This window comes from Lissotriton helveticus, chromosome 3_1 (assembly GCF_964261635.1).
Source record: "Lissotriton helveticus chromosome 3_1, aLisHel1.1, whole genome shotgun sequence".
NCBI classification, from domain to species: domain Eukaryota; kingdom Metazoa; phylum Chordata; class Amphibia; order Caudata; family Salamandridae; genus Lissotriton; species Lissotriton helveticus.
In genome coordinates, this window is record NC_136061.1 from 921785224 (window position 1) to 921806474 (window position 21251).

The 21251-nt window shown below is 47.7% G+C and overlaps 1 protein-coding gene across 1 annotated transcript in view; it reads left to right on the top strand.

The window, feature by feature from the left end:
* The window catches only part of MTFR1L (mitochondrial fission regulator 1 like), a 126871-nt gene extending 106153 nt beyond the window's left edge, over positions 1 to 20718 (top strand). The window contains exon 8 of the mRNA XM_078681259.1: positions 20283 to 20718. Coding sequence (XP_078537385.1) covers positions 20283 to 20409 — 127 coding nt within the window. The 3' untranslated portion in view covers positions 20410 to 20718. The remainder of the gene's footprint in view (positions 1 to 20282) is intronic.
* Positions 20719 to 21251: the final 533 nt, after the last annotated feature.

Here is a 21251-nt window from a genome sequence, read left to right on the forward strand (position 1 = left end):
TGTCTGAATCCTGGACAAAAGTCTTGTTTTTTTTTTGTTTGCTTTCCAAACACGTGTGAAAAATAGTCATATTAACCATGTCACAGTAAACGCTATATTTCATACACTTAAATTGGTCAATCCTCCAGATCCAAACGATGATATTCCCAACATTTGCCCCAGATATTCCCATGTTTTTGTGGGTAGCCTCAGGTCACATAAATGGGCTTTTCATGAGCACACCAGTCCCCCCCCCCGTCATTCAGCCACTGTGGGAGGGTTCACGGTTCTCCATTTATGAGCAATGTCTTGTTTGGTAAACAACATTGCAACCCCGATTCTTGTGCACCCCATTCTCAGTCCTCCCAAATCCTCTAGTAAACCTAGCAGAGCAACCCTAAGGAAACCTACTAGTGGCCAGTCTAGGACTTCAAATGCTTTCGCTCTTCCACCAGTACCGAACCATCATGTGACAGGACCAGACCACTTGGAAAAAGTCAGCGTCTGGCGAGGAACAACTGAAGTAGTTAGCTTGGGGGAAAATTACCAGCCAGTGGGAGCCGCAATGGGGTCATGCAGGTTAGATGAAGGTCCCAGGTGGCTATTTTCTGGTCCAGGGAAGACCTGGCATGGCAGTTCGGGCTGGACTGTTCCCATGAGGAACAGGGTCAAGACTGATTTGCAAATGGCTGGGTCGGTACTGGGGTGGCGAAGTTAATGAATGATGAGGGGTTCATCCCAGAACTGTGACTGGGGGTCAGTTTCTGAAAAGTTTCAGCGCTCCGTCCATCATTCCTTGTGTTTGCTTTGTTTGTTCTAAGGTAAAATATATAACAACAAAAGCATATCAGTAAAAGGCAGCCTATTCCGGTCTCTATTAAAATCCACCTGTCTGATTTCAAGGCACTAAGCACCGAATGTGCTATACACACAAACGATGAACAATTGTATTATTACTCAAAAGTAACAACAATTGCATTGTGTTTATGCACACTACGTAATGTATGTTAAGAAGAAATACGTTGTTTAATCACATTTAGCAATGTGCTGATGTGAAAGAGTGAACTGTACACTGAGTGGGTTGTGCAGCTTGGAAAAATATTACCAAAGACCCATATGTGCTTTATGTGGTAGGTCTTAACTATATCATCCCCTGTATCATCCTCTTTATCACTTTGTCTCGTAACATCCGGGGTAATTTAAAGAAGTTTAAGTTCTTGGGTGCCACATAAAAGTTCACCTGCAAGAGCTCATTCTGGGTTTTTGTTACAGATTCGTTGCTGTGGAAAAATGTAAAAGAAGCATCTTAGAACTCCTGAACAGATGCACTCCAACACAGCTTCAATGCGCTGCCAGTAAAACCCTGATAACTCTGTCCTATAACTCTCTGAAATTGCTTATCCGTGATATTGCAACCCCCTGTCAAGTTCAGCACTGGCGGCAATGCCTGTTGCTTTGTGGCTCTTGAGGCATGCTGATGTGGCTGTGAGATTGGTTTCGACGGCTGTTGATGCCTCACAGGGCTGCTAGGTTAGGTCTGCACCATGGTTGCCAACATTTTCTAGGCTGGTGTTGCACCACTGTTCTATCCCTGTAGGTGGGTGGTGAAGAGATGTGGCCTGAACCCAGGAGTCCCATCTGTTGTTGGCCGGCATGACAGCGCTTCACAGCATGGATTGCTGTGGCACAGATTAGGCCTTTTTATCTGGGACCCTGCATGACATTGATGTGCCCTCCCTTTAGATGCTGCTGGTGACCCCTGGAGGGTGGGTCTCTGCATAGGACAAACCAGAAAAGTGATTTTTTTATCTGACTTTGGCTCTTGCAAGCTGGTCATCAAAATCGGTATCGCTCCACTGTCTCACAGAAACGACAGAGCTGCAGCATGGGCTAGTCCTTCATATAGGTGGAGGGGTACTCACTGAGAGACACTTGCAGGCCCGAAGGTGAAGCCAAAGATAATCACACCGTTAGGAGATTGCATGATCAGATGACAAAGTGAGGCTATACAACAAAGTTATGAGTTCTTCTATTATTGCAGTCTTTGTAGTAAGTGATTCAAAGTCCAACCAAAGATTGATAGATAAGCGCACATCTATTGCCGCCCTACCATACAGAGTTAGATACTTGCACCTTGGTGTGGAAGCTGATCCTACATCTTGAAGGTGGAATCTGGCATGGAGCTGGCAGCATATAGCTCAGTCAGTTTGGAAAAACTGAGCCAGGGTGTCAAAACTTGTGGATACTTCTCTTTGGCACTCCTTTTGAGGCACTTCAGTCTTTTGATGATCTAATAAGGCAGCTAATGTGCGATAGAGGAACAAGTGTACTCTGAGACCCACCAAAATGCAGAAGCTACTCTACCATCATCCTGCTTGAATCACAGTAGAGGCCAGCTTTTCCAAAATTATGTACACTTCTGCCAATCCAGCACACATGACAGATCATCCTGAGACTCCATCTAACACAGAAATAAAATGGTTTATTATGGAGAGCTGAAGGTCCGTTTTAGAAAAAAATTACCATCTGGCAATCATTTCACTTTACTCAGGCTTGACCTGGCTAAAATTAGAGAACTTATTTTCAAGCTGAATCGCACAATAGTAGGGGTGAACCATTCAACCCAATTAGCCAACTTACAATTCATACTGAAGAGGCTTAAAGAGAAGTTCATGGACCTCAAGGAAAGATTGAGATGCAATAGCATGTGCCCCAGGGGCCTGCCAGAGGGAATAGAAACCATCCCCTTGAACTCCTTCCTTGAAGACATTATACCCACCTTGTTTACTGATCAGAATACAAAGTTGATCCTCCATGTAGATGGAGGACAAAGGACACCAAGCTAGCATTTTCCACCTGGTCACTTCCCAGAACCATCATGATTCATTTAAAGAGATATTTTCACAAATTCAAGTTATTAACAGTGGCACACCAGCAAAGAACTTTGAATAAACTTAGAACCACATTTCATTCTACACAGACTATGGCCTTACAAAGCAGAAAAATAGGAACATTGGATTAAGTCAAAGGTAAATTGTGAACCATGAACATCCCATATGCTTTACTCCCCCCCCACTCCAGGCTGTCTATTGAGGCAAAAGGAAAGAGGCATTTTTTTCAACAATCCAGACGATGCAATACAATTTATAGAATCTTTGGATCCTAACTGGTAACTATAAATATGCAGTGTCACTATATCTATTTATCAATCTGGATTTATGAAACACTGTTAATCACAAGATAGGGTATACAGGTGCTTGCAGGTCCCAGAGACCCAGCCAGATCTTGTGGGCCAATCGAATTTCTGAAAGTAAGGTGATGGTCCAGAGGTGTTGGGAGATGGTCCCAGGTCTTTCCTGTAAGGTGGGAGAAGGAGATTCCTCCACGTCTGCTTTGGTAGACGTGGGGAGTATGGGTATGTGAAAGGGAGGCGAAGCATAGTCTTCTCCACGGTTGGTGGGCGTTCAGGCGTTGGTTAATGTAGACGAGTCCTAAGTTGTATAGAGCCTTGTGCGTGTGGGTCAGCAGCTTGAATTGGCCTCGCTTCTGTATGGGGAGCCAGTGGAGTTGCCTGAGATGGGTTGTGATGTTTGTTGGTTCATCGGAGAAGGCCGAGGATTTGTGTTCTTTATGGTCTGAAGTTTCTGTAGGGTAGGGATTTGCCGTGGTCCAGTCGGCTGGTGATGAAGGCCAGTGTCACAGTGCATTTTGTGTGTAGGGGTAGCCACCTGTATATCGAATGTAGCATGCACAGAGGGAGGAAGTAGGTAGAGGACACAATATTGATCTGTAATTTCATGGTGAGCTTGTTGTCAATGATGATTCCAAGGTTTCTGGCGTGGGGGGCGGGTCCTAGGTCTGATGGCCACCAGGAGTCGTTCTATGTGTTACTGCTGTTGCTAAAGATCAGTACTTCTGTCTTGTCTGTGTTCAGCTGTTGAGACCATAGGATCTGACTATGTTGGCCAGCGGGATCATATATGCGTTCAAGAGCGTGGGGCTGAGGGATGAGCCCTGGGGGACACCGCAGGTGATCTCCTTGGGCTCAGAGATGAAAGCTAGGCGGTGGATCATCTGGGTTATTTAGATGAGAAAAGACGTAATCCATCTGATTTCGAACCTGTAGCAGTGTGAGTTTGTCTCAATTAAAAGGAGTATACTTAATCCGCTCTACCTAAACAAAAAAAACACACAGGCGCAGTATGCAAGTACAAGGTTATAGTTATTACATATCCCTCTGCTCCACAAAGACTATTTCAGACCCAACCACTGCATGGCAGAATAATGCATAGCATGTGAGTCCAGAAAAGTATTCACGCTGCAATACTATATATTTTATATACACCGCTTTGATTCTGGTACAACTAGTGATCGTTCTGACAGGTGAGGATCTGGTGTGATCCTGTAAATTAGTGAACAATCACTTCGATTAAAATCACACTCTTCTGTTAGGGAAATTATTCTTGGTGTACTAACTGTTGCGACTGAGTTTACTTAATTACCATTTAGCCAAATAAATCACCATTTTCATGATGTATTTTTAAATAGAATCTCAGAATTCTGGGTTTATGCTCACATGTTCCCAGACTAATCAAAGTGTATCCTCTTGCATTAATCAAATCTCTTCAAATAAGATACCTTGTTTAATAGGGAATCTAACTCCCTATTTATCCAATCCGGAGTACTTTTCCTGTGTATAACCATTTTGCTATTAGCACAAATGCATTGCTGCTAAACCAAAATGGCTGTATCCAAGTCACCAAATTATAAGCTGTTTTCTGACAACTCACTGTGCATCTGCTTACCTTAATCAAATAGATTAGGAATATCCTTCCAAAAATGGCAAATGTTTTCAGTTGATCACATTATTCCTTCCAGAAAGAGCCGATTATAAAAAGACTATATACTGCCAATAAAATAGAAAAGAAGAAACGAAAAGCCATATCTCAAAAGTATCAAAAATTCCATTACTTTATACATTTCTACCTTATAGAAAAACGAGGAAGGGCACTTACGCACTTTTATGAGAATCCAATGCTTTTTTAAAGCTTCATGCACCATTTATCTTAGATTGTAGAGGGTTAATCCAAACCTGTCTTACGTATATGCATATTTGTATGCTATGCTTGTTGTATTACAAGAACCTGGCAGGCAAGTAAACCTGGCACACTCCCTCCTAAGAGGGTCTAGCAAGAAGTATCACTGTGCAGATCTTCTACTACCCTAAAAACTAATAACTGATCTGTGGGATGTTTATGTAACAAAATACCTGTCTTTGTGGCTTCAACACTGTGAAATACCAAAACACCCTTGATGACCCATTGGCTTTAATATACACTTTTAACAATAGGCGTACTGCCATTGACATAGCTTTTCATAATAAACAGATCAGACCTGCGGCATCTGGCATAACCTTTTTCCAATGAGCTAATCAGGCCTATATACTTTATCATCGATTTGTCACAATAAACAAGGCTGTCAAGATAGTCCTAAGAAAAGGTACTGACAACAAACAAAAATAGTGGAGCTAGTTTTAACTCCCGCAAATGGATGAATTGCTGCACTATAAAAACCGCTAGCCATCCCAACACTAAACACCTGGAAATAAGATTTTGTGGTTTTGTCAACAGCCAAATGCAAACTTAGAAAACAAAAACTACTCCAGGAAAGGCAGTTCTCCAGTATTGTATCTTTTATAGATTCCCATGCTTGAATCTTCCCCGTCGTCAGGGTAGGAGTCCCACAGTAACAGTAGAAATAGCAGTAATAAAACATCAACATAGACCTCCATAGAACAGAAAACTTACTTTAACGCCTCATTTTAGAACATTCAAATTTCAGCCAATCACAGCAGAGACCTCAGAGTTTCCTTCCCCATAGAGCCACCAAACCTCAGATTTCTTACCCCACGTCGTGTGATAGGGAGTCTCCCTGAGTTCTGCCCAGTTACAGTATTTCTTCAACTTTTGACCTCCAGTCTCAGCTTTTGCTACTCTCAAGGTATTTTTAGGACTTTAAACGTTTTGCCCTTCCTTACTCTTAAGATGCCAGAGTCTAAAAAAAGAGATGTTTAGGCCCTGTTCACCTGTGGTGAAGTGTAGGCTATTTTCTGTAGACCCCCAAAAACAGTGCCTGACCACAAACCCAGGGAATGCAAGCATTGCCGCACTTTTTCAGCCAAAACCCTCAATGACAGGGAGGGTAGGATGCTACTCTGGGTGCAGAGATGAAGGCTTCTTCCCTCTCAGAGTCTGAACCTGAGGAAAAGGCCCATTCTTCCTCAAGGAAAAGAAAGGAGGGCAGTCCCTCCTCACATCATGGAGACTCTAAGAGATCGAAGTCCCTGGACAAACCTGAACCAAAACACCACAAGAAACCGCAGACGGAGGCTTCAAAGCCTTCTTCAGCTCCTTTGTCTGATTCTCTGACTCCTCTTGGAGACCAGTCTCTCGACTGTCGACGGCATCGTCGTCTAAGATTCCACTCTCAAGAAAACCTGAGGTACCTGCACCGTTGATGGCTTCGTCGTCAACTGTATCAACGTAGTCGACCAGTCCTTCACCATCAATGAGAATTTCACAATCAACCACTGTCCTGCAGACAAAAGCAGTCCACCCACCGCCAACGGTGCAGCAGACTATTGCATCGTTGGTTGCACCATCATCACGCCAGCCGACTGGACCGTTGACAGAGGGACAAATTAGTCTCCTTCAGCCCTCTCAGATTCAGGATTTCTCCAAGATATCCCCTTTACCTCCTGCTCACCTTTTGGACTTCCAAGAGTCAGAGGATGAAAGTATGTTTGGCCCAGCATACAGTCCATCACAGTTAAGGGTCAAGTGGCAAGATTCTGATATAAGGACATTGAGGACAATGATCAATCTTCTTACCTGGCAGGGGTATTTTCTTTTGCAGAAAGAGACACATTTGTCATGCAGAGGCCAGATTCCTTCCAGGAACTTTGCCTTTATGATGATAGGTCATCAGTTTAGGGAACCATCAATGAACGTTCCAGTGTCTCTGGTATCTGATCTCCATCATATGATTGACAACCATTACAGGCGTTTTCCGGACACAAATGCTCTTCAGAGCCCTTTACCTTCCCAAGAGGTACCCACAATTCTTTTGGGCCACAGCACTACCAAATCTACCAGGGAAAAGACCATACCTCCTCCTATAGTCATCCCAGAGGGTACTCTGGATACTCAGACAGAGGACGGGGAAACACAAACAGGCATAGAGGTCTGTTAAGAATGGGATGACTACATAGCCTCTAACCCACCATCACTCATCCCTCCTTCTGCAGGTTCCCCTCTTGCAGATACTGAAAGATTTCATGATCTTCTAGATCGTGCCTCCAAACGTTTTGATTTACCAATGCCAGCTAAACACTCTGAATGTTTTCTATATGATTTTAAGCCAGGCACTCAACGTTCAGTGAGTGCAATCCTTATTGTTGACTTTCTATGGCAAGAAGGGCTGAAGCTGATGAAAACACCTACCTCCGTCCCAGCTGTCATTCCAAAACTGGACAAAAAATACAAGGCTCCTGACGACTCACCTGCGTGCCTGATTGTTCATATGAGGCCGGACTCGGTCATCATGCAAGCAGCATAGAGAAGAGCCAAGAATCCAGCGTCTCCAGGCACAGCCCCACCGGACAAGGAGGGCCGCCGCCTCAACAACATTAGTAAAGATTCTCTGCATTTGGCGGCCACCTTCATTAGAGCCTCTAATGCCATGGCTATTCTTGGGAGATATGACTGGCAGATGTGGTCAGACCTCTCTATCCTGTGGAGTATCTCCCGGAAGAGAAAAAGAGCCTAAAGATATTCTATTGGAGGAAGAAAGAGTGTCTTCAGAGCTCATTGAAATAGCCATAGACGTTTCATCCACTGTGTTTCGCCAGATGGCAGGAGCAGGGTTCTGCATCACCACGGATGGCTAAAGGCAACCACCTTTCGTCCAGAGGTCCAAGCCCAAGGTCTTAGACATGCCTTTCGAAGGAGAGTGATTTTTTTGTAAGCACATAGACGAGTCGCCACAATCTATGAAGACTGGCACGGACACGGCCAAAGCCTTAGGCAATCACCAACAGCGTTGCTTTCAGTCATTTCGGGGTAGAGGGCAGGGGCAATACTAATCCCTTCTGCAATTTCAAGAGCGGTATCAGCCATATCCGCAGAGTACCTACCAGCCATACAACCAGTCTTTTCAATCCAGCACCGCTCAGCCTTATTCAAAACCGGCAGAACGCAAGAGGCAGCAATCTACTGGAAAGGCCTAAGACTCAGGCAATAAAGTTCATCAGGCCTCTGCTACCGTAGTCCCACACCACGATCACGTCTTCTCTGCATCCTTTCGGAAATGGAACTCCATTTCTTCAGACAAATGGGTTCTAGATATCTTTCAGCACGGCCACACACTGGAATTCATTCAGTATCCTCCAAATGTTCCACCACGGAATGTTTTGCACTGTCGCCTTCCGATTCTTAAACAGGAGATAAGGTCACTTCTTCTCAAGCCGGCCATAGAGGAAATACACCTCAACCAGTAAAATCGGGGGGGTTATTTTCACGTCTTCCTCATCAAAAAAAAATATGGAGACCAGTCACGGAGCTCCGAATGCTGAACAAGTTCAAGACGCTCTCTCTTCATGCGATTCTTTTTTTCATGGAGAAAAGGAATTATCTGGCCCCTCTCGATCTTCTCAACGCTATTTTTATATTCCCATCGACCTTCCGCAGCAAAAATTTCTAAGGTTCAAAGTAGTAGGGTGCCATTACCAATTCAAAGTGCTTCCGTTCGGTTTGAAATCTGCTCCCAGGTTGTTCACCCAAGTCCATTCTAAGATATTCAGGTCATCAGGTGTTCCCTTACCTGGATGATTGGCTCATAAAGGCGCAGTCTTTTCAAGCGGCAGAGATTTTAACAAGAGCCTGTCAGGTTATCTTGCAGTCTTTAGGTCTTCGCATCAATCTGGGAAAATTGCCCATTATCCCAGCCAAATCATTGGTCTTTCTAGGTGTATGTCTCGAGACAGATCTGGGCAAGGCCTTTCCCTCTTTAGAAAGAATAATGCAGATTCTGGGTACAACAAAGCTTCTTTCAACAAAGTTAATTTCTGTGAGGCAGTACAAGTCCATGCTGGGGATGATGTCCTCTTGCATCCCCCTCACCCCTAATTGCCGGCTCTGCGTACGACCGCAGCAGGAGCAGCTCATTGAACAGTGGATTCAGTCTCAAGGCTTGTTCAACCACAAGGTTCACATTTCAGCAGCAATGGCCTGGTGGATAGTCAAGGAAAACTTTTTGCAAGGCCTCTCTTTCATTCACTCTGTGCCACAGCTGGTGATGACCTTGTATGCATCAGTGGACGGATGAGGGGGCTCACCTTCAAGAATTTCAGGTTCATGGCAAGTATTCCAAACAGGAATCGGAGTGCCACATAAACATTCTGAAACTCAGTCCCAGTGTTTCTGGGACTGAAAGCCTTCCTGCCTCGGATCAAGGGTGTGTCAGGACGAACAATACTTCAACAATGTTTTACCTCCAAAAACAAGGTGGCACGTGATCTCGAGTGCTTTCCCTTCTTGTTCAACAGATATGGGAATGGCTCCTTGTCAACCACGTCTCCTTGCGAGTGGGGCATTTGCTGGGTGATAACAACGCGAAAGCAGACTCTTTCAGCAGGGCCTCCAAACTGTGTCGCAAAAGGAAGCTCAACGACCAGCATTTGAAGGTGATTTTTCAATCCTGGGGTTACCCAACATTAGATCTGTTCGCTACGTTCCTCAACAAAAAGTGTCCTCTTTTCGCAAACAGACATCCTCATCCAAATTCGTGGGGATATGCCTTCCAGTTTCCTTGGACGGGGATGTTTGCCTATGCATTCCCCCGTTTCACTCATTCCGCAAGTACTTTAGAAAATGAAGCAATAGCCTTGTCTGCTCATTCTCATTGCTCCAGTTTGGGCAAGACAATTCTGGTACACAGAGCTGCATCCCCTATCAGAGTGTGCTCCGATTCTCGTTCCTCCAAGGGAGGATCTTCTCTGCATGAACCAGGGCCAAGTGCTTCATCCACAAATTCTCTCTCTTCATTTGTCGGCTTGACTCCTCACCACACTGAAAATGGGAATTTTATGCTTTCCGAGGAGTGTTCTTCGATACTACAAAAGTCTGGAGCTCCTTCCAAGTTGAAATGTTACACAGCTAAATGGAAGAGATTCTGTGCTTGGTGTATCTCACAAGCGTTACATCTGTTCTCATTCTCTCCGGAGCAGGTGCTGCCTTATCTCTTGCACTTAGCAAAATCAGGACTTTTTCACTCTTACGTGATAGTTAACCTTGCTTCGATTTCTAGCTATAGAAGACGCCAAATCAAACTTCCCTGTGGTCTAATCGACTCAAGAATTTAAGAATGGAAATTTTTAGAGCTTTTCCGCCTGTTAAGCCTCCAATTCTGTGGCAATTAAACACCGTCCTGTCACAACGAATGCGTTCTCCCTTTGAGCCAGTACTCAAATGCGAATCAAGTTCCTTTCTTGGAAAGTGGCTTATCTCTTGGCCATTACGTCAGCCAGACATATCCGTGAGATCCAAGCTTTCACTATAAAAGAACTGTATCTTCAATTTTTCCCATACAGGGTTATCCTACGTACTAACCCTTCTTTTATACCTAGGGTGCCTTCAACTTACAACCTGAATGAGCCGATTGTCTTACCAACTTTCTTTCTTAATCCATCGTCCGCAGCGGAAAGGGTGTTGCATTCACTGGACATTAAACGTTATTTAAAATGTTGGAGAACAAAACACAAAGAGGGTTGAATCAGTGATCCTGCACCTGTCACTAAAAGTGGCTTAACTGTATGGAGATGGTGCTAGAAACCCACTTCCTATTGGGTTAAACCCCAAAAACAATCACGAAAAGAAATGGAATTAGCACACATCAACTATAAATCTTTTTTTAAAGTTAATTAGAACATCGAGTGTCCATGATGATTTGAAGAAAAAGCAGGTCCAGACTTTTCTCATGATCGCAAAAGTTTTTCTTTATTGATAAATATGTTCAGTTGGAAGCTTCACGCATGGACGCTGAGATCATTGCTGTTGGCAACCCTGTCTACCAATGCTACCGTCTGCATTATCTTCATCATACGAAGATGATTACCGTGGCACTTTATTTGTGTCTTAGAGTTTCTCTTTACTAATGGAATACGTACAAACAACGTGCATATAATTCTGAGCCCTGTCTCTCCTGAGACGAAACGTGTTGGCTAAATGAAATTTTTGAATATTGGATTTTAACAACTGAACATATTTATCAATAAAGAAAAACTTCTGTGATCATAAGAAAAATCTGGACCTGCTTTTTCTTCAAATCATCATGGACACTTGATGTTCTAATGAACTTTAAATAAGATTTATAATTGATGTGTGCTAATTCCATTTATTTTCGTGATTGTTTAAAATGTTCTTTACTAAGAACAGAGATCTTCCGCAAATCCTCTCTGCTACTGATCTCTTTTTTGGCACCTAGGAAAGTACAAGCCTTGACAAGTGCCAGCATTGCTCATGTGGTCACCTCAACGATTACCTACTGTCATGAAAAAGTTGGCCGCCTGCTTCCTGCGAAAACACAAGCTCATTCAGCTAGGAAAGTGGCGACTTCCTCTGCCCTGTTTGTAGGAGCATCCCTTCCTGACTTATGCAGGGCGACAACGTGGGTAACGTTCACACATTAATAAAGCATTACTGCCTTGATGGTTGGAAGAGGGCAGATATCACTGTTGGACAAGCTACACTTCGAAGTCTCTTTGCCTAAGGTAGGCAGCTTTTAGCCTTTTATGTTCTTTAAATACTGATTGTAAATGTTATGCTTATTATTCTCCTCGGCATGGCTTGGGCGCCAGCTGTGATGGCGGCGTGAGCCCGGAGCTCCTTACAGGATCCCACATTTCTCCTGTAAAGCCCTGCACCGGCGCTGGCTCGACAGCCGGAAAGTTCGCCCCCCCCGCACCCGACACCGAGAGGCGAACGTTGCGGGAGAAGCGGGTGTCCGGCGGCGACGGGGGCAGCCTGCGCGGAGCTCCTGCGGGGTCGCGATCCAGCGCCTAAGATGGCGGCGGCGGCCCCGAGGCGGCGGTGACGGAGGTCGGCTAAGCTGCCTGGCAGGGGTGCGGGAGTGGCAGCGGCCGGCGGACGCCCGGCGGGACGGCACCTGCAGGCGCAAGAGGGGCCGGCGACACCCGCGCTGGGGGAAGCGCTAGCAGGATTGACGACGGGAGGGCTGGTGGCCCCTCCCCCACTGCTGTGCAGGCCCACGAGGCGGGCGGCCCTTGGAGATTGGGGCTGCGGCTGGCGATTGCGGAGGGGAGGAGAGGTGGTCGTCCCGGAGGCTGCCGGGTGCCAGCGCAAGGCAGTGGACCCCTGAGTTGTGGTGGAGCAGTGGCCTGAAGGGCGGCCCCGGGGCCCGGGCTGTACCCGACCTTCGGCTGGAACTACGAGGTTGCTGGAGAAGCTGCGCACACGTGGTGGGGCGGCTCTCCTTAGCGATCGCCTACACGCACTGAGGGGACATCAGGGGCCGCTGTATCGGACCGCTGGGGGCTCTCCTGGGTCCAGCCCGGAGGGCTGTGTTGAAGGGGCCACGGAAGTGGCGAGCTCGAGGGCCCGCTCCTTGTCTCCGCTTTCGGGTCTCCAGTGTGAGCCGACAACGAGATACCGACTGGTGGAGGGCCATCCTCTGCCGCGGGGGCTCAGTGGGATGTGGCCCCGTGCTACTGTATAGCTGGAACCCGCAGGAGGCGCGGGGCTCTGCTGCTCCTGGGGACACACGTGGACACTGCTCCTTCTTTCTTTTCGGTGGTGCTTCCTTGCGCAGGACGTCCCCCGGTGGAGTGCAGCGCGCCTGCTCCAGGACACAGGCGCGGCCTGCGGATTGGGGGCTGCAGCGGTACAGTTCGACCCCCAGTGCTGTGTCGAACATTTGGGGGCTCTCTCTGATGGCGGACGTGGATGGCGATATGGCGGCTGGAAGGGGCCAGAACGCGACGGCGGGGCCGAACGGGGCTGACGCCCGACAAGAATGCCCGGATACCATAGCACAGGAACGCAGGTTGAATGCTCGCCTGGATGGCATATTGGAGGCGATTACTGCGACCAAGGAGTCCCTGCACCAGGACATAGGGCAGGTGGCTACGGGGCTGGGACTCCTGAGGGCGGATCACGCCAAGCTGTCGGATAGGGTGAAAGACAATGAATCGCTTCTTCAGGAGCTTAAGCCTGCGGTGGTCACGGCGGAACATAAACTTTCTGATATCCTGGCCCGACTGGCGACGCTGGAGAAGAGAGCGGAGGACTCCGAAGGTCGCAACCGCCGGAACAACGTTAGGGTGGTGGGCCTGCCGGAAAAAATTGAAGGGGACTATGCTGTGCGGTACATGGAGGACTGGTTCCGATCCACGGTTGCTCCTGAAGGCTTGTCCCCGTTCTTTTCCGTGGAGAGGGCGCACAGGGTCCCATCTCGTCCTCCCATGCAGGGCCGTCCCCCCCGGCCAATGGTAGCCAGGCTTCTGCATTTCAGGGATAGGGACCTGTTGATACAGAGGGCGAGATCAGCGGGACCCTTCCAAGTGGACAATAGCCGAGTGACTATTTTCCCGGATTACACCCAGGAAGTTCAGCGGAATAGAGCGACCTTCCTTGCGGTCAAGAAAGAACTTAGAGAGGAGGGTATTCAATATTCACTGCTCTTTCCGGCCCGGCTGAGAGTGATACTGGATGAACAGACTCATTTTTTCCACACCCCTGATGAGGCCTGGTCATGGCTAGAAAGGTATAGGATGGGTACTGACCGCCAACACAAGGATGGGAAGGAGAAGAAGAGGCCGACGCAGATCCGTAAGTCTCAGAGGATCCGCAAACGCGACAGGCTAAAGCAGGCGTTGAAGGAAGAAGCGCTAGCTGCGGAACGGAGAGGAGCGTTGGCTGCCACGGCGACGATCACGGGCTCGCTGCTCAGGGAGTTGGAGGAGGACTCGGAATCGGAAAGCGGGGGCCGCAAGTCGGGTGGAGAACTCTCCGAGGCGGACAGCTCTGTGGGACCATCGGCCACGCCGCAAACGGCGGATGGGCTGTTTAATGTGTAACTGTTGGGGTGCGCTGGAGTCTCTGCAGTGGTGAACATTTATCCAGTTGGCCAGCGTTTAGCAGGTACTCTGTTGCACTTTACATATGGGATCTTGGACATGGGGTGTGGGTTGCCCTGCCGCGGGTTGGTGCCGAGTTACCCCCCTATTGCCCTTACGGCTCCTGTGGCGGCTGCCACAGGTTAGTGAACTGTGTGTATTGTTGTGGGTTTGGATGGAGGCTGAAGCACCGTTGTTAGGTCCTGTCCTGGGGAGTGGGGTTGGGGTAGTTTTTTGGGGTGTTCGGGGGGGTGGGTGTGGCTGCAATGATGTGATGGGTTGGTTGATGCGGGCGAAGGGGAGGAGTGACAGCAGCAATGGGGTCGTCACCTGATGTGAAGTGCTTAACATGGAATGTTTGAGGTCTCAGAACAATGTCTAAGCGATACAAAGTGCATGCTTATTTAGTGAGGCGGGGTGTTCAAATTGCCATGCTACAGGAAACTCACTTAACCAAACTTGAATGTGATGCATTGCAGAAAAGGTGGCGGGGCCAAGTGTTTGGAACCTCTTACTCGGCGTTTGCGAGGGGGGTGCTGATATGGGTCAGGGCGGGGGTCCCATTCCAGGTCACGGATCGAGTGGTGGATCCCAGAGGTCGATATGTGGCAGTGAAAGGGAGGCTGCATGGTTCTGAGGTGGTGTTATGTAGTGTTTATGCTCCTAATGTTGACCAGGCCCGTTATTTTGATGTCCTGTCAGGCTCCTTGGCCCATTATCTGACATGTCCCATTATCCTGGGAGGGGACTTTAACTCTATCACAGATATAGTGTGGGATAGGTCCCACCCGCCGCTAGCGGAATCCCCGGTGCGGAAGCTATCGGAACGTAGAAGGGAATGGCAGGACAGGTGGGGATTGCTGGATGTGTGGAGGAGGCAGCATCCTACTGATAGGGATTATTCCTTTCATTCGGCACTGCACGATCTACATGTCAGAATTGACTCCATATTGTGTGACGCCCATATGGCGGCCATGGTGACCCATACTGAGTATCTAGCTAGGACCGTCTCGGACCATAACCCTCTGCTGGTGGCGGTCAGGTGGCAGAGGGTAAGAACTGAGATCCCTACCTGGAGGTTACGGCCGGACACTTTGGAGGACCAGGTGTTTGGGGAAACGATTGGACAGGGCTTAACGCTGTATTTTGAGGAGAATGAGGGCTCGACTGCAACGAGGTCGCTGGAGTGGGATGCAATGAAGGTGGTGGTGCGGGGTGTGTGCATGGGACGCTTCTCGAGTGTACGATCGTCCGTTCTGGCGGATTTGGGAAAAGCGGAATGTGTGTTGCGAGACATGGAGAGGATTAGGCCGGAAAGACCGGACTTGCAGGAACGACTGTTGGAAGCGAAGGAGGTGGTGGCAAGGGAAACGGAACGGTTGAGATGTTATGATTATAAGCTATACCTCATAAAGGTCCATGCGGAGCGGGACAAGGTGGACACGTTGTTGGCAAAGATTGCTGACCCGGTACCGAGGAGTGGCCCGATTCTGTGCATTAAAACCGAAACGGGGGAGGTGGTCCATTCACCGAAGGCCGTTTTACAGCGTTTTCAGCGGTATTACACGGGCCTTTATGATACTAGGTTGGCGGCGGGTCCCTCGGATATCAGTGATTATTTACACGGGGTACAGCTCCCGGTGTTAGACGAGGAGCCGGCGAAGGATCTGGGGGGTCCGATCACCCTGCTAGAAATCCGTGGGGCTATTAAACAGATGGCCAGGAACAAGACACCGGGGGTCGATGGGCTGCCTATTGAGTTTTATGCCAAATACGCGGATGTACTGGCGCCCAGATTGTTGGCGGTGTACTCGGAGGCGATGACACTGGGGCGCCTTCCCGTTTCCATGAGAGAGGCGCTGGTGATCCCGCTTCTGAAACCGGGTAAGGATGCACTGGAGGTGACGTCTTACAGGCCACTGTCCATGCTGACGGTAGACTACAAAATCTTGAGTCGTATACTGGCTACCCGACTGCTCCCGCATATGACCATGTTGGTGCACAGTGACCAGGCGGGGTTTATCCCTACCAGGAACACAGCCATCAACACGCGCAGGCTGATCGGTGTACTGCAGGATGCTTTGGGCTCGGACGGAGCGTCGGCTGTTCTGTCGGTGGATATTGAGAAAGCCTTTGACAGCCTTGAGTGGTGTTACCTGGATACGGTGCTGGAGAAGTTCGGATTAGGTGAGGGGTTTGTGAGCTGGACGAAGATACTATATTCGTCGGCCACGGCCAGGGTGCGAGTGGGGCCGCTTATATCATCAGCTTATCCGGTGCGTAGAGGAACTAGACAGGGCTGCTCGCTCTCTCCCCTTCTGTTCGCCCTTGCGATGGAACCGCTGGCGGCACGGGCCAGGACGGGGGACTCCTTTCTTGGAATCTGCTGTGGTGGTAATACTCACCACATTTCATTATATGCCGACGACCTGTTGTTATACTTGGAGGACACGGAGTTGGCCTTGCGTGGAGCCATGAGACTGCTCTCCTCCTTTGGGGAACTCTCGGGGCTCAAAGTGAATTGGGGTAAGACCTGTGTTTTCCCGCTGAGAGCGGAGGCTCAGCGCCCTGCTCTTGCAGCGAACGTGGTATGGGAGGACAGGTGCTTTACATACCTGGGAGTCCGGATCTGCCATGATACGGGGAGCCTCCTGGAGGGGAATGTGGGGCGGTGTATCAGAGGGTTGCGCGGCTGCATGTCCTTCTGGGCTACTCTACCTTTGTCGGTGCAGGGACGGGTAGCACTGTTGAAAATGGTGGCGCTCCCTCGACTGTTGTACTATTTCAGGACCTTGCCTATCTGGATCCCGCAGCGGGTTTTTCAGGAGCTGCGATCAATGATTATTGGGTTCTTGTGGGGACAGGGTAGACGTAGGGTGGCGTTGCACACCATGACTCGGCCCAAACTTGAGGGAGGGCTGGCAGTGCCGGATTTTGAATTATATTATCTGGCAGCCCAGCTCCAGATTCTGACGCAGAATGTGGCTAGGGAGTTTAGGGGTCCTGACCGGGTCCGGGGGATGGGTATCCAGAGGCACGTCCTCTCCTATATTGTTATGCAGCAGCGGTTGGCATTGCGGGGGCTTACCTTGGAGGAAAAAACCCTCCGTCTCTGTTGGAACAGGAGCCTGAGGCAGGCGCGAGCGGTACGGCCGTATGCCCCGGAGATTCCCATTGGGATGTTGACGGCTCTACCGCATGGGGGCGATTGGTCACCGATAGCGGTGTGGGAAGAGCTGGGGCTACAAATGGTGGGAGATCTGTTTGTGGAGGGGGTGTTGGCCCCGTTTGCGGTGCTCCAGGAGCAGTTTGGTCTCCCGGATGGGGATTTTCTCATACACGCTGCGGTAACTATGGCAATACGGAAGCACTGGAAGGGGGGACTGACGGAACCGAGCACGACCATGGCCTGCCAATATGTGGTGATGGCCGCGGGTACAATCAAGGTGGTGACCTGTCTCCAATCACGGATGTTGAACGAAGGGCTGGAACCACTAACGGCGTTGAAAGCTACATGGGAGGACAGTGTGGGCAAGCCTATTCCGGATCCTGAGTGGGGCCACATTCTGGCTCGGACGTGGAAAGGTAGTAGGAATGGCAGGTTCCAACAAATACACTTCTTCCTTTTGCATAGGGCATATCTGACCCCGGGGAAACTCCGCCGGCACTTTAAGGTGCGGGACGCGGCATGCCCGAGATGCCTGGCCGGTGGGGTTGAACTGGACCACATGATGTGGGGTTGCCCAAAGTTGGGTACGTATTGGACTGAGGTGGGCGCCCTTCTAAATGCAGTTACGGATAGGGAGGTGGAATTCGACATGGCGGCTTGCCTCCTGCTGTGGTTTCCCCACACGGCCAAAACGAAAGTCACGAGCAAGTTCATTGATTTGGGACTAATGCTGGCGCAGAGGGAGATCACCTGGCGTTGGAAAACCAAGGAAGGCCCGGCTGTGGGACGCTGGACGAATGAGTTGTTGAAGTGGTCAAGGTGCGAGAGTGTGGTGAGAATGCGACAGGCCACGAAACTGGGGAAAGAGAAGGGCTTGGAGGCGGCTAGGGCTTGGGAAACGATTGTGCAAGCTTTGAGTGACCACTTAACGGTCGATACGGAGGAAAGACTCTCGGAGGCTGAGTTCCAGGGAACTGATAGCACGAACGTTTGATCAGTATTGACGACGCACTGTTATATCCAACGCACATCATAGCCACCCGCACTAGCAGCAGTTAGAGGGGGGGAGGGATAGAGGAGTACGTAGTCTGTCCTGTTAGAGCATTGCAGCAGATGGGGCAGAGTATCCACCATGCGGATTGACTTGTTGCAATAGGGGCGGGTTAGGCTCTGTGGATCTACTGCGCTGGGATGGTGTCAGAGTGGTGGGTACGTCTCCTCTAGGGAGCGATTGGGAAGGGGGAGTTGTTGTTGAGGGTACAGAAAATGCAGAACCAGGATTGTGTTGTTGACCTACCGTCCCTGTGTGCCAGGCGGGGAGACCTCTCTTGCACACTGACTTAACGCCGCCCTGCCTCCGGGATGTGGGCTGATGGGCTGTGTACTACTGTTTTTCAAAGTGGTCTCTTGTGTGGGGACGGGCTGATGGTTGACATTCTCGATGTTTATCTGTAATTCTGCAATAAAAACATACTTTCAAAAAAAAAATGCTTATTATTCTCCTCACTTGTTTTCTGATGCTACAAGTTTCACGTCATGGTGGGATGGCTCGCCTGCCCACCACCTTTTCTTTTTCTCTTACTGTGTTTATACTGCTTACTAGTCTGATTCAAGCATGTGAATCTATAAAAGATACAATACTGGAGAGAAAACAAGTTACTTACCTGTACGCTATGGTTCTTTAGTATTGATATATTTAATAGGTTCAGATGCGACTCTCCCTCCTCCCCAATTAGGCTCACCAATTACCTCAGAGTTTTGTATCCCTATACACTTGTGCTTGAAATAGGAGGTATGGTGGCTCTGTGGGGAAGGAAACCTTAAGGTCGTTGCTGTGATTGGCTGAAATTTGGATGTCATAAAATTAGGCTGAAAAGTTACTTTATTGAGTTTTCTGTGCTATGGAGGTCTATAGTGATGTTTTCTTACTGCTATTTCTTCTGTTACCGTGGGACTCCCACCATGACAACTGGGAAGATTCAAGTATGTGAATCTATAAAAGATATCTATACTAGAGTTCCACAGTGTACAGTAAGTAACTTGTTTTATCCGAGTACTACTGTATGGTATCTTTTAATGATCAATCTGTACTCTCATCAAAGGTGATTGAAATATGTACGCTAGTTAACAGCCTACATCTGTATTAGCTGTAACATTGCTAAACAGTTCATAAATCGGCACAGAATAGGGGTGCAGCATTTTGTAACCTGTAAACTCTGATTAAGTTTGTATTACTTTTCTTGCTATTTATTTTTGTTGCTCGCAGCTAAAAAGCAAATAAAATATTGTCCAGAAAAAACTTTGAGCAATGATAGTTGAAAGTTTTTTTTTGGCACAATTCATGTTCCCCTTTCAGCTTCAAGGAATGGGTATGTGTCATAGAAGTGCTGGGGTCCTCTTTTGACTTTCTAATAAGTTTGCTCCATCTTAGATTTCTTTAATGTGTAGCTGTCTGGGTGCATTACCAATTAAATGAGATCCACTTTGCCTGCGTTTCACTTAACTAGATATGGACGTTGTCAGGACCACTTGTTCGAGGTGGCGTGGCCTTCACACCAGTCTTTGTGTGGATTATTGGTTCGTTTGGGGTTCATCCCCTCAGGGCTGTGTTGGTCACATGAGGAAAGTGACTGCTAAGTAGTTCGATCTGGGTTTGTCCGTGAAAAAATGCTTTCTGAGAACATCGCTCAGAGAATTAATTGCCGGAGTACTTAATTTAGAGTGTAAAGGGAAGGATTCTTGCCTCCAGAGAAGATTTTGAGGGCTTAAGATTGCAAAATTCAGCATTTATCCACCACAGATGGCTACAATTGATCTGCTCTGAAGATTGTTTTTTATCCAAGAATGTAATTGCAGTAATAATGTGACAGACCTTAGAATAATGATAGTTAAATTACTATTTTCTTCTAGAAGTATTTCTAACATTTATAATTGCTGTTGCAGGTGTAGCAGAAGTCGAAGTTCCGTCCAGGAAGAAGATCCTGCTAGTCTCATATCTGAAGTTTTACGAAATAAGTTTCTTCTTACGGATGTGAATGCAACAATGAAGGACATTAACGCCAGCCAGTAGTGTGACCACTGTATGCTCTCATATTATGCACGCCAGAAAAAGCCTTTTATAGACAGACACCCATAGAATTTTGAGCAATCAAGTGAATGTTAACTTCTATTCACTGGTTACAAATGAAGCAAGTTGGTAAAAGCTATACTTTTTTTAATTGAATGTTATACTTGTAAAGAAAAGATACATACAATTAGTTTACATAAACTTCATTTCAAAGTTTCTTGTACAAAATTGAAAGTTTTTTGATGCGCTGTGAAGAAGTTATGGAAAAGTAGGCATTTACCTTTTTACTGATTAAATGAAGGTTGCAGTGTTGTTGGCTTTTTGTTGTGTGTTCTTCACAAGGAATCTTCGGAGACATATTTCTAATGATGATGGTCATATTTTCATTGTTATCTTTTCTAAAGCTGATGAAGTACATACTCCCAACATCCCCTGGTGGGCTCATACTTTCAGTGCCTATGGGCAGTGAATCATTCTCTTGCTTTTTGAGGTTATTGAAACAATACCCTTGCTTTTTGTGGTTATTGAAATAGATGTTTAGCCTAGAAGATATGGTCTGATTTTCAAAAAAAGACCCTGTAATAAAAGTATGTGGCTTAAAGGCTAAAGTGGCCGACTTTGAAGCTGGGGAACCAGGTTCGAGCCTGACGGGAGGCTCAAACATCCTGTGATTCTGGACAAATCACTTAATTGCCCATGCCTAAAAATGAATGTGTCCGTCTGTAATGCAACTGGTGCTTGTGTAAAGTGCTCTGATACCTTCGGTCCAGTTTGCACTATAAAATACTGCAACAAGAAAAGAATTGGGGGAGAAGCATTCCGTGGCTGTTAAAACCTGGCATTGG